This window comes from Glycine max, chromosome 16 (genome assembly GCF_000004515.6).
Source record: "Glycine max cultivar Williams 82 chromosome 16, Glycine_max_v4.0, whole genome shotgun sequence".
NCBI lineage: Eukaryota > Viridiplantae > Streptophyta > Magnoliopsida > Fabales > Fabaceae > Glycine > Glycine max.
The window spans coordinates 25,335,302-25,347,887 of NC_038252.2; the positions used below are offsets into that span (position 1 = coordinate 25,335,302).

At 34.7% G+C, this 12,586-nt stretch overlaps 1 protein-coding gene and 1 pseudogene across 1 annotated transcript; both read right to left on the reverse strand.

Annotated features, from left to right (window-relative positions):
- Positions 1 to 702: 702 nt before the first annotated feature.
- Positions 703 to 3,462, reverse strand: LOC100795941 (glucan endo-1,3-beta-glucosidase-like; annotated as a pseudogene).
- Positions 3,463 to 10,144: 6,682 nt separating this feature from the next.
- Positions 10,145 to 11,000, reverse strand: LOC102659441 (uncharacterized). The gene is made up of 3 exons (XM_006599877.1): positions 10,611 to 11,000; positions 10,476 to 10,506; positions 10,145 to 10,383 (listed from the first exon to the last, which is right to left on the reverse strand). Exons 1-3 carry the CDS (start codon positions 10,998 to 11,000, stop codon positions 10,145 to 10,147), a joined length of 660 nt encoding a protein of 219 aa, XP_006599940.1.
- Between the last annotated feature and the right edge of the window lie 1,586 nt (positions 11,001 to 12,586).

Below are 12,586 nucleotides of genomic sequence, written 5' to 3' on the forward strand. Positions count from 1 at the left end.
CTCATAATAAGTTTCTCCCACTGCAACCATCTAATGCTTTTATGATTTCCACTACCAGAGCCCTATCAAATGGAGTTCATCATCTGCTACCGAAACAAATAAGAGAAAGACACCCCTACAGTAAGATGGGATGGCTTATAACACTGATTCCACCATTACTTCTCTTCCTACTTTAGATAGAAATTTACCACTCCACGATTATATTTTACTCCAAACCTTGTCTTTTTATATAATTGAAAACTACCTTTTGGTTACTGCCAATCAAGGAAGGGAGGCTCAAGTACTTATTCTTCCCAAAGCCTTCCGAATTCCCCCCATCCCAAAAAAAGTTTGTCACCATCATACGTTGATTATCCAAGACATTTCTACAAAAAAGAATTTCCATTTTGGCATAATTTTGGTAGGGAAGAAGTTTTTTCATACTCAAGAAACATCATTCCAAAGAAAGTCAATTCTTAGGAATTATGATTACTAAGAATACGATTGTATAAAATACATTTGATTAGTCATAATAGGTCTCTTGGACAATTTAGTCTCATGCACTAATATCTTTTGTGGCTTATATTTCATTTGGTCTTCAAGACCCCTGAAGACCACATTATTTGCAAAATACATCAGTTGTACCAAACAATACCCATCTTTCAAATTTTGGAAGATCCTATGTTGTACTAAAGAAAACCTAAGAACATATATCTATCGGTTTCAATTCAATGTGTGTTCATATTTGAATGATTTATCAGGATTGAATAGACCAAAATGTCGCTCAGTTTTCGCACCTGGCTTTTGGTTTTCATCAAGCATGACAAACAAAAATGTTTGTATAGGCCTACCAGGTCTTTTTGGAGTTCCACTCCTACTATTGACATGGTTTATCAAATTATTGGCATGGTTTATCAAATTAAATTAATAAGCATGTGCATTTTCAACCAAGGCTCCATCTCCGCCTAGAGATGGCCACCCACTCTCAGATACAACAATCTCCAAATTAGGCGCACCCATCTTCTCAAGAGCAGTGTATTTTGAATCCAACATAGCATCGAAGAGGTTTTGGTACCCAAAATTATTGGTTCCTTGTTGAGTAATAAGAGTATATATAGGCAATACTAATGCCTTGTTGATCATTAACATAAGCGAAGTAAGGGTACACGTTGGGAAGAAGTGGGACTTTATTGTTCACTAGGAAATTGATAATGGGCCCCATGTATGGACTTACATCTGCAGTGAAACACACTGTTATTGGGTGGGTAGGAGTCGGTAACCAAAGTGGTGTCTATTGCTGCTGACAAGTTGATTTGCATATTAGCTTATGAAATTGCATTCTGGATGTTGGTCATGGCAGGTAAAATGTACCGGGTAACATCATAATTGGGGGTGAACTTCGTCTCCAACAACAATGTACTTGAAATTGACATCTTGTGAATAGGATGTTGTTTAACGATGGACCCAATCAGTAGCAACATTGGGATCTGTTAGAGATTGAAGGGTTTCTCCAACCACGTCCATCATCAACTCTATGTTAGAACCTCTAAGGGCTTGAAGTGTTGCTTCATTTGGAGAGTATATGCACATTCTGGGTATACCCTTTGATTTATATAAATCCACAGCTTCTTGCTTTGATGGTAGATTATTACCATTAACTCCATAGAAAACTCCTATAACTTGTGTTTGTGCAGCTGCGTAACATTTGACTAATAGTTAAGTAACTCTTAGATGATAAAGACATCATTAATATAAACAATAAAATAAAATATATAATGTCATGTGAAGAATTGAATGAAATTCAAGAGCAAATAGTGGTGCAAAATGTAAAATTAAAACACGAGTGAAGATGCATTAGACAAATGAACGTTCTAACACTAATATTTAGTAAAAAGTTCAAGTGAATAGTAATGAAGTAAAAAAGAAAAGTTGGATAGTAATATAACATAAAGGAGGGGGAAAAGTGTGTTGGTTTAGAGGAGATATAGAAGGAAGGGAGCCTATCACAATTGTCAACATATACTCACTTTGTGACTTTGAGGCCAAGCGAAGGCTTTGGGAGGAAATAAAGGAGAGAAGACAAAGAAGCTATTGCGATAGGTGGTGTGTAGGTTTACTAATTGGTTTTTTGGTATATGACTGATTTTTATAGGCTATTTTGAAGCCAAGGCTTTGTGGCTTGTTGTCTTAGTTACTTTCTATTTACCTTATTGAGGTTAAATGCCTATTAACCAGGGATACATGATGTGTTTGTTTTCTTTTGTATATGGGTTATGGTACTGCTTGTGCCATCGTCAATATATTTATTTGATGATAATAAGAAAGAAAGCGAGAGAAGTATAGGCCTGTAAATTCTAGTTCTCGAATGGACGATAATATTCCAACAAGCAGCAATATGACAGAGGCAGAAATTGCAACGTTAATTTTTAACGACTATATCAATGTGTTATACCCAAACATAAACAAAATTTAACACATGACTATCCTTCTATCCTTACGGCTTACCTGTTTATATAAGCTAAAAGAAGCTAATATCTGGACAATTTTGCTTCGTGAATCACTATATCATCATTTGCTTTTGAATTCCAATATAGATCCAACCATATATATTTTTCGTGAAGGAATATTTATTACAGGATCCTGATACACATAAAATGTGTTGTCTACTTCAAAAAAACCGTTGTATTTTTTCTTAGAGAATGATTTTTAGACTGTGATAAACTAAGGCGTTGTCTTAGCATCTGGGAACGTTTTTTTTCAACAAAGGCAAAGCTGTCGAAAAAATAGTAGTATTTGGTATGATAAAGAGAACAGCTTTTTAAGTGACATGCAACAACATTTTTACACCATTGCAATGAAAGAACAAAAACCATTGCAGGCATAGGAAACCCAAAAAAATCTTAGCATGAATGACATAAAGAATGTTTTTTTTAATGTTCTACAACAATAGTTTTATACCATAGTGTCAAACAACACACATATAATTGTTTGTTATTATCAATTATAGATGTAGAAAATATTTTCCTTTTGTTTGGGAATACACGATATATTTTCTTTTTAAGGCAAAATTTTTAATTCTAGATGGATAAAATGATTTTGTGAGATAGTTTGGGAACAATTTTAAGAGAAAAATAATTTAATTAAGTATACAAATTATCTTTTTTTTGTCTATTAAAAATTATTTTTATCAACGGCAATGAACTAAAAGTTATACTCTTGGATACACGAAGTTAAAGAAAAAAAGATAGTATGTCATCACATCATTAACTTGTTCACTAGAACAAAAATTGTAGTCATGAACTAAATATAGATGACTAATTGGGTTGATAAAGTATTTTCTAGAAAATAATATCAATCATCATTATCTAGCTTCTAAAATAATATTGTAATCTAAAAAAACTTAAATTCTACATGTCACTCAGGAACCATATCTTGATCTAGGTTTTCATCTTCTACTTCCAAGCCTTGATCTTCTTCATCCATACCATAATCTTTACCTATCTATAAAATAAATTAAAAAAATCATAATTAATAAGAAATTTGACTAATTAAAGCTAAACTTTTATAATAGAAAATGAAGAACCCAACTAAAACAATATTTGCAGCCAAGAATCCTCATAATTATTACTACAGCCGATATTAAAAATCATCAAAATATAGAAACTTTACACCAAAAACCTAACAGCTAAAAATCATAAAAAATAATCAAAATCATCAGCCAAATTCCAATGACTTATCACCAAAAACTTAACAAAGTAGTGATGTGATAGAAAGGAAATATTGTCTATTTATCATCAAAATATACTATAACAAAATCTGAATTGATCAAAATAATAGAATTATCACAAACAATCAAATATAAAATCTATATTTCAAGTCACATCTCAAAATCAAGTAACAACTAACAAAAAAGAAAAAAAAATAGCATAATATAATTTAAAGTAAAAAAGGTTATTAACAACTGTCTTATACTCTTTAATTTGTTAGCAAGGATATACATCAAGGCATCACATATTATTAGTATTGTATATGAAGGAAATGAAACTATAAACAAGGCATCACACTTGTTTTTAAAAGGAAATAACTGCAAAACCAAATTTATTACTTCAATCTAGGCTAAAAAGATTAAGCTCACTAGTAGAAAAGCAAGATTTTATGACTGCAACACGACGTCGGTCGTTTGGGGACCATTGTAGAGTACACACGGTGATAATTTTGTAAATACCACAAAACTAACGATGTCGTTTTTGGCTAAAACCGTAGTGGTATTTGATGCGCCTCATTAGGCGACAACGTTGCCGTAAAAAACATCGTCGTATCTAAATGCACACATTCAATACAATGACGTTTGCTAGTACAACACCATTGTTGTAACAATTTCTTAAATTATTTTTTCATCTTTGAAAAACTATGCTGCCATTACTTGTGCCCTTCATATGAGAAAAAGAGTTTTTGTTGTTTTACTTACCTACCCTCCACCGTGCTTCCGTGGTGGGCTTCTATAGTTCGTGGGTCGTGGGCTTCAACTAACAAGCATAACACGAGGTACATTGGTTCTTATACCAGTCCTATTCACTACCATGATTTAGGGTAAGTTCTAAACCCATTTTAACTCTTCAAACAGTGCTGACATTAGTAGTGCATGTTATTTGTCCTACATTGATGGTGACTGTGTGAAGTTGTTTATGATGAATTTGTGAAATCAAAGTAACTTGCAGTGAGGATTTCTTGAACATCCTCTTCTCTAAATGTTTTCTTGTTGCTGATGCCAGACACCAACCACTTGTTGTTCTTGGTACTCACTCTTTGTTGTTGAGCCTCACTTATGAGAATCAATTTGGTTCTTGCTGATGTGATATTGTTTCATAGATTTTCAAATCGAATAAGATTTTATCTGGGATTTTACTTTATCTTGTTGCTTCTTGGGAAAGATGGCTATTGTGTTTTAGTTTAATTTCCAGAGTGTTTTTGGGACCTGTGAAATTTTGTAGCTGAGTTTGTTGAATTTAACATAAGAAATGCTTTGAATATTTCTTTTTTGTACATGGAAGATCTAATAAGCAAACTCTTGAATTTCATATTGTGGTTCTGGCATTGGCAGAGTCACCAAAAATCTGTTAATAAGATACTTCAATGAAGTTTGTCAGATTTACCTTCTTTGCATATATTTTATGTGAGTCAATCTACTGGCTTGTCATACTCCAAACATCTATTGTTCTTTTATAGTTGTTAACTGATGGTTATTTTTGAGTAATTACTATTGATGCTACAATTCTAATGAAAAGTCAGTGGAGCATCTGCTGTTTTCATGTTTAAAATGCCAAGAATATTTTGGTACTTTTCTTGTCTGGGATTATGCTTATATTTGATAGGTAACTTAATGTTGGCAATTGGTATGTTTGAGAGAGGACAAACTTAATGGAGAATTAGTGGGATAATGATGTTGTACTCTTCCTTTTTTATTTAATATGTCATTCGTGTAAAGACAAATATAGTGAAATTATCAGGGAATTTGTTTTTAGGTGCTTCATTGAATCTGTTTTGGACCATATTATTCCACTTTGGTTGTTATAGTTTAAGCCTTCTTTAAATGACTGATATTGTTTGTTGTGCAAGCAAGCTGGCAATTTGTTGCAGGCCTTGTTTTGGAACCACAAAGTATTGCCATGCATGGTTGAGAAATGTGGTAAAATATAATAGCTGTAAGCCAAGTTTATGAATGTTTTGTTACACAAAACTATGTCTTTGTGCTACTATGAGATATGTTGTTCATTCAGCCTTGCAACAACAAAGATTGTTTATATATACATGGGCCATGGTTCTCATGAGGATACCTTTATCAAAGATAAACTAGTTTTAGCATTTGCCAGGTATGGTTGTTTCTCATGTATCCCATCCCTCCATTTTTAACCTTTGAGCTTACTATGTATATATCACCTATATAAGCATCGGGTACTTGTCTTTTAGTGATTTCATATGGCTTATACTTATGTGGCTCTTGTATTAGATGAATGCTTTCACTTTTCATCTAGTCAACCTACAGATTATTTAACTACATACTCCAGACAGGCAACTGGTAGAAGGTAATTGGCTTTGTTGCAATGATTGCACAACAATACAGTCTACTTTGGAGGTTGTTTGAATCTTTCATGCTGATTGTCAAATTATTTTTTTTTCGTTATGTTAGCAAACATGGTTATTTTAATACCTCAAATTACAAAAATATGGTCTAAAGTGACTGATATTGTTCAGTTATTTTAGGTTGCTACTCTTATAATTATTTTGGTGGTTTTGGATCTGCTTTTAATATGAGCAACTGATTTTGTGTCCCTGCAGATTATATTTCCTTATCTGGATTTGAACATAAAGTATTTTCATTTGGGGCTGCAAAATCGTAATTCTACTGATGACTGGGTTACTGTGGAAATTGGAGAAGCCACTCTTAAGTGACTTTTTTTTTAATCTATGGAAGTGAGAAAAACAAAAGGCAAGAGTAGCACTTTAACTAGTTATACTTCATTCTTATTGTTGCTGAGAGTAGATGTTATGACAAAGTTAGCTCTCTTAAAAGGGAGGTACAAAGAGAGAATTTTGTGTTATTTTGGTTTCTTAGTATATGAAGAAAGGTAGAAGCATAAGTTTCAAGAACACTCAATATGGTTTGTTTTAATGTTTAGGAAACAATTTGCTTTGCTGCATTACATATACACATACATGGTTGACACTTTTAATAAATTCAGGTATGAGCATAGGCTAATTGATGAGATGTTGGCATATGCAGTCAAAAGTGAAGGTCAATATGTTTGGGCTTGCAAGAATTATGATGGTCATGTCGAAAGTGATTTACTTGCTGAAGGTTTTGGATAAACTTAGCTGGTTGACACATTGGCTCTTAGTCCTTATTTTTTCTAACATGTTTGATTTGAAATCTTTCTCTCTCTCTCTCTCTCACTTCAGGGATCACAAAACCATTACAAAGACATTTATGATTGTGTGAGAACAATAGTTAAAGAAGAAGGAAGTCATGCTCTTTTTAAGATTCAGTGTATTCTTTAACCCAATAGCTTACTGAATGCCTAATACTATTAACTTTTTTTCATTTGCACTGTCATGCAGGGTATTGGGCCTGAGACTTCCATTTACCCAAAACCAGCTAACTTTTGGGAGTTGCTAGGTGCACCCAGCAACATTGTTAGTGCACCCAACACTTTTATAAAATGCCAATTTCGCCCCTATCTTGTTTTTCTTTAAACTTACGGCGCATGTGTAATTTTTTACGGTTTTACGCTTTCTTTCTTTCATTTCAACCAGTTTGTGCCGTTCTGGGTGGTTTTTGCAAGTTTTTTCGAGGTAGTCATTTGGTGAAGGTTAAATATTGGTGGTTGCTGTCCTTATTGCTATTTTTATTTCGCAAGAGGTACGCATTTTACCGCTTTTTTGTGTAGATCTGTTACATACAGAAGAAGTTCTTCTTCAGTAAATTTTTTACGAAAGACTTCTTTCGTAACTGTAAAAGACTTGTTACAGAAGAAGTTATTCCGTAAAAAGCTTACGGAAGAACTTCTTCCGTAAATGCACACTGCTTCTTACGGAAGAACTTCTTCCGTAAATGGACACTGCTTTTTACGGAAGAAGTTCTTCCATAAGCTTTATTGTTTATTTTTTTAATTTTTTTTTGAATTTGTGAAAAAATTAATAAATATGAATATTAAAATTTATAATTTTTGTATTTCATATTTTTGAAATTGTGGATAATTGGTTTAATTAGGTATAATATTAAATAATTTAAGTAAAATAATTGTATTTTGTTGTAGGAGTAAAATGTTTAATTAGTTGTTAGTTATAGTGTTATATATTTTTATTGTTAATTACAGTGCAAAATATTTATTTGTTTGAAGTAATTTTTTGTGAAATTAGATGTTTCGTAAAATTTAATATTATTGTGTTTTAGAAATACAAAATATTTAGTTTAAGTAAATAATTTAGTTTTAAATTTTGAATGTAGTTGTATTAGTTGTTAATAAGTGTGCAATTATTATTTAGTCAATTTTTTGTTTTGCTAATATGGTAATTTGTATGTACTTGTGTATGATGCATAATTTATTAATATGTCATTAAGATGGATGAAGATCAATGGACGTATGACAATACGATATCACAAGAAGTTCATATGGATTATGAAAATGAAGAAGAATGTGGTGTGAATCAACCACATGTTGATTGTTCGGATGCTTTTAATACTTCTCAAATAATCATGTTCATTAGTTTGAGTCATTTGGTTGAATGTATGTTTTGTATAAAAATTAACATGTCAGGGTTGCGTTGTAGGTCTTTGGTACCCGAGATGATGTTCTGCAGTGGGCTCGAATAGTTGCCCATGAAAACGAATTTGTTGCAATGATTATGAGGTCTGACACAGATACTGGTAGTAGAGGAAGAAGTTCATTTATGTTAATTTGGTGTGAAAGGAGCGGTCTGTACAAGTGTAGGAACAAAAAATTTGTTAGAAGAGACACTGGGAGTAGGAAATGTGGTTGTCCCTTCAGGCTTCATGGGAAACCAGTGCATGGAGGGGAAGGTTGGATGGTGAAGTTGATCTGTGAGATTCACAATCATGAATTGGCCAAGTCTTTAGTTGGACATCCATACGCTGGGCAATTGACCAAGGATGGAAAGAAAATTATTACTGAGATAACAAAGTTTATGGTGAAACCAAAAAACATCCTGCTAACGTTGAAGGAACGCAATGTCAATAGTTGCACCACAATCAAACAAATTTACAATGCAAGAAGTTCATATCGTTCTTCCATTAGAGGAGCTGATACTGAAATAATATAACAGATACCAAAATCAATGCAAAAAATAAATTCAATAAAAGTTGTAACCAAAATAATATAATAAATACAAAAATGTTATCAAATACAATAAAAGACATGTATCAAGGATCTATGCGGCGTCTACATCGCGCCCTAAGACTTCCATCTCAGGCGTCACCTCCAGCGATCCTGAGGCAATCTTGCATGATCTCGTGTAACTCTGTGCCTTCAGTGACCATCCTGAGGTTGAGCACACGCTCCAACCTTTCAGCAATCGCTTCACAACCTTCACAAGCATCCTATGATAGTCATAAAAACACAATTATTACAAAATTTTAAGTAAAAATCAATTTATAAAACATTAAACCAACTAATCTTACCACTGAATGTCTAGGAAGATCAGATGCCATTGGAACCTTCGGGATATGTGGCTCGACGTATTCCTCATCATGTGGGGCAGGTGGATGTCTGGGCTGATCACCTGCCTAGGTCGGTGTGACGAATGGATGAGATATCTAGAAAAACCAATCCATGTAGTTTGCTGATACCTGTCCAGGGACAACACAAATCTCACCCACAGGTGCTACATGTTCTGAGAAATGCATCCACCTGTCGTCTATCTCCTCATATGATAGTGAAACACTAACAGGTGGTGGAGGGATCATTTGAATGTACCTGAACTGTCGGACCACCCTCTCTGGTTGAACAAAGACCACAATAGGACCTCATCTCAGCTGACCCTAGAAGCAGGAAATCAGGTCAAAGACCCTAACTCCTTGGTGGTCAGCGTAAGGCATCCAGCATACATCCGTGATCATCAGAGCATCTAAACGTGCCCGATACGGCGCTTTTGTTATCCCCCTCATTTGAGCCTTCATAGTCAGCCACTGGGAGGCACGTGGGGTCGTATCAGCATACGCATCATCAGTGACACACTGATGCACACTGGGAAAGTACTCATATATCCAACACTACAAACATGACATGAACATAAGATAAAAAACATGTTTACATCATAATCCAATTTAACTTATTACGAACACAACATTTACCTGTAATAAAGTCAAGTACCCAGCCATCTGTCGTGTAGGGATCTGGCAAGCTTCATTTAGCTAGTCATACATGTGCATAAGCGTCGCAGCTCCCCAAGCATAGACCCCTGTCTGACCCAGGTCTCATAAACCCTCCAGATGAACCACATGAACATGTGTTGCACTCTTGTTAGAAAAAAGAGTGCAACCCACCAAGTGGAGGAGGTAAGCACGGGTTGCTACGATCCACTGTCGGGCATGACATCTACTCTGATAGACCTCCCGAAGCCACGAAAGTTGTACGTATGCCCCATGTGCCTATATGGTCTCAGCTCTAGCCTCCTCACCGGAGACCTGAAGCAGCTCCATCAACAAGAAGACTGCCTCATCCACAAGCAGAGGCTCAAAGCTGTGTAACACACCTGTGATTGGAAGATGGAGGAGTGCCATCAAATTGTCCAGGGTGATCGTCAGCTCTCCTACGGGAAAGTGGAAGGTGCTGGTCTCCCTATGCCACCTCTCAACAAATGCAGATATAAGTCCAGGATCGCCGGTGACTACAAACACCCGATCAATGGACTTAATCTGGTGGCTGCCATTAGACCTTCTATCTCAGGCGCTAGCCTCCCAAATTTATCAACCTTCCTACCATGGGAGATCAACTTCAACTCAGGTCGTTCCTGAGTTGAAGAACAGATCATAACAATTTATTAAAAATTTATTATCACAAACAACTCAACAAAAAAAATAATTAACAAATAACTTTACGTATAAATTAAAATACCTGTCCACTCCAGATGCTATGTGCCACGTGGTAGGCAAACGAAGTAAGGATCGATGGGTCACGTGGCCTACCAGGGAATCCCTCAGCATGATCACCAGGTGACCCTTCAGCACCATCAATAGTTATGCTTTCTATGTCCGCATCATCTACCTCCGCAGTCCTCTCAGGAATATCCTTGTCCATATGAGGAACATCCTCAATCACCCGAGGAACATCTTCAGTCACCTGAGGAACATCCTCAGCAATTGCAACATCTACCCTTCGCCTACGGGCGGATGCGGTAGGCCTACGCCGCCGGGGAACATCATCTGCATGATGCTCATCCTCTCTAACCAAGCCTCTGCCTATAACCCTAGATAATACATGCCCTAAACCTCTGGTTCTAACCATGATCTGCAAATCATGATGAACACGTATTTTTTTTTGGACAAATTAACTATTCATATGATTATAAACCTACATAAATCCTCAACCTTACGTTATAAACCCTAATCACACTTTCCTAAGCATTGTCGACTACGCACTACATAAACTAAACCCTACACGCTCAATCCTAATCACTACACATCTATAATACATGTAAGAAACATATTTTTATGCAAGCATAAAATATTATAACAAAAAAAACCACCAAACTTAATTTATAAAATAAAATAACCAAACTAATTAAAAAAAATATTCTTACGGAAGAACTTCTGCTGTAAGTTCATACGGAAAAAGGTTCTTCTGTATGAAGAAAATCTTCTTATGGAAGAACCTTCTTCAGTAGGAACTTACGGAAGAACTTCTTCCATTAGAAGAATTTCCTTCATATGGAAGAAGTTCTTCCGTATGTTCATACGGAAGAACTTCTTTCGTAAAAGAAAAATGCTACAACTTCACCATTTTCATACTGAAACAAAGTCATCTACCCTACAGCCAGAAACTCCTAAACTAAATCACCATTGAACATTAAAGGGGAGTGGAGACAGGAGCTACTAACCTCGACGGCGGAAACACAGAAACGAAGCTCCCAAAATGAACGAAAATGGCTGCCTAGGCGCGGAGAAGAAGGAAAGCAGATGAGGAGCAGGCACGGAAGAAGGAAGAAGAAAAGAAGCACTCATGGAAGAAGCCCTGAATAATAGGTGCGCCTTTATTTTTAAAAATTTTAAACAAAGGCAATTTTGCCCATTCACATAATTGTTGGGTGCACCAGCAATGTTGCTGGGTGCACCTAGCAACTCCCCTAACTTTTTTACATTTGCACTGTCAATGCTTTATTATTTGGCTTTCTGTGCAAGATTTACATACATAACTACTTTATACTAGGATCTTGTTGTAGAGGTAAATTAATTATTACCCTTACATACATAACTACTTCATACAAGGTAAATTATTTTGGTAAAACTTATCATTGATACTTGACAATAATAATTTTGAAATTATTACTCATTCTTAGTTTTTACTAAATTTAATATTATATAATTATATTTTTTGATTATTAGTAATATGAATAATTTTTATTACTCATTGTTTGCTTTTACTTAATTTAATATTATATAATTATATTTATTGATTATTAGTAATATAGATAACTTTTATTACTCATTGTTAGGTTTCACTTAATTTAATATTATTTTATTATATATATATTGATTCAGGTTTGCTTGAAGAAACAAAAGGACAACTTCACACCTTAACGACAAGAAAAAATCCCTCTAGTTGAAGTCATTGGTTGGACTTTTGGTGTTATCTTTCGGAAAGGAGAGGTAAGATAAAAGTTTGGTTTTTCTCTGCATTTTTAATGTATTTATTAAAATGTGAATTGTGATCACTGCTTCACTATATTTATTAACCAAACTATATAGGCACATGAAGCTAGCTAGTGCTAGAATCAATGTGCATGTAGCATCATCATGATCATTATAATCACTTCATCATAATTCTGAACTCTTCAAAGCTAAACATGCCATCCCCATTCAAATCAAACCTAC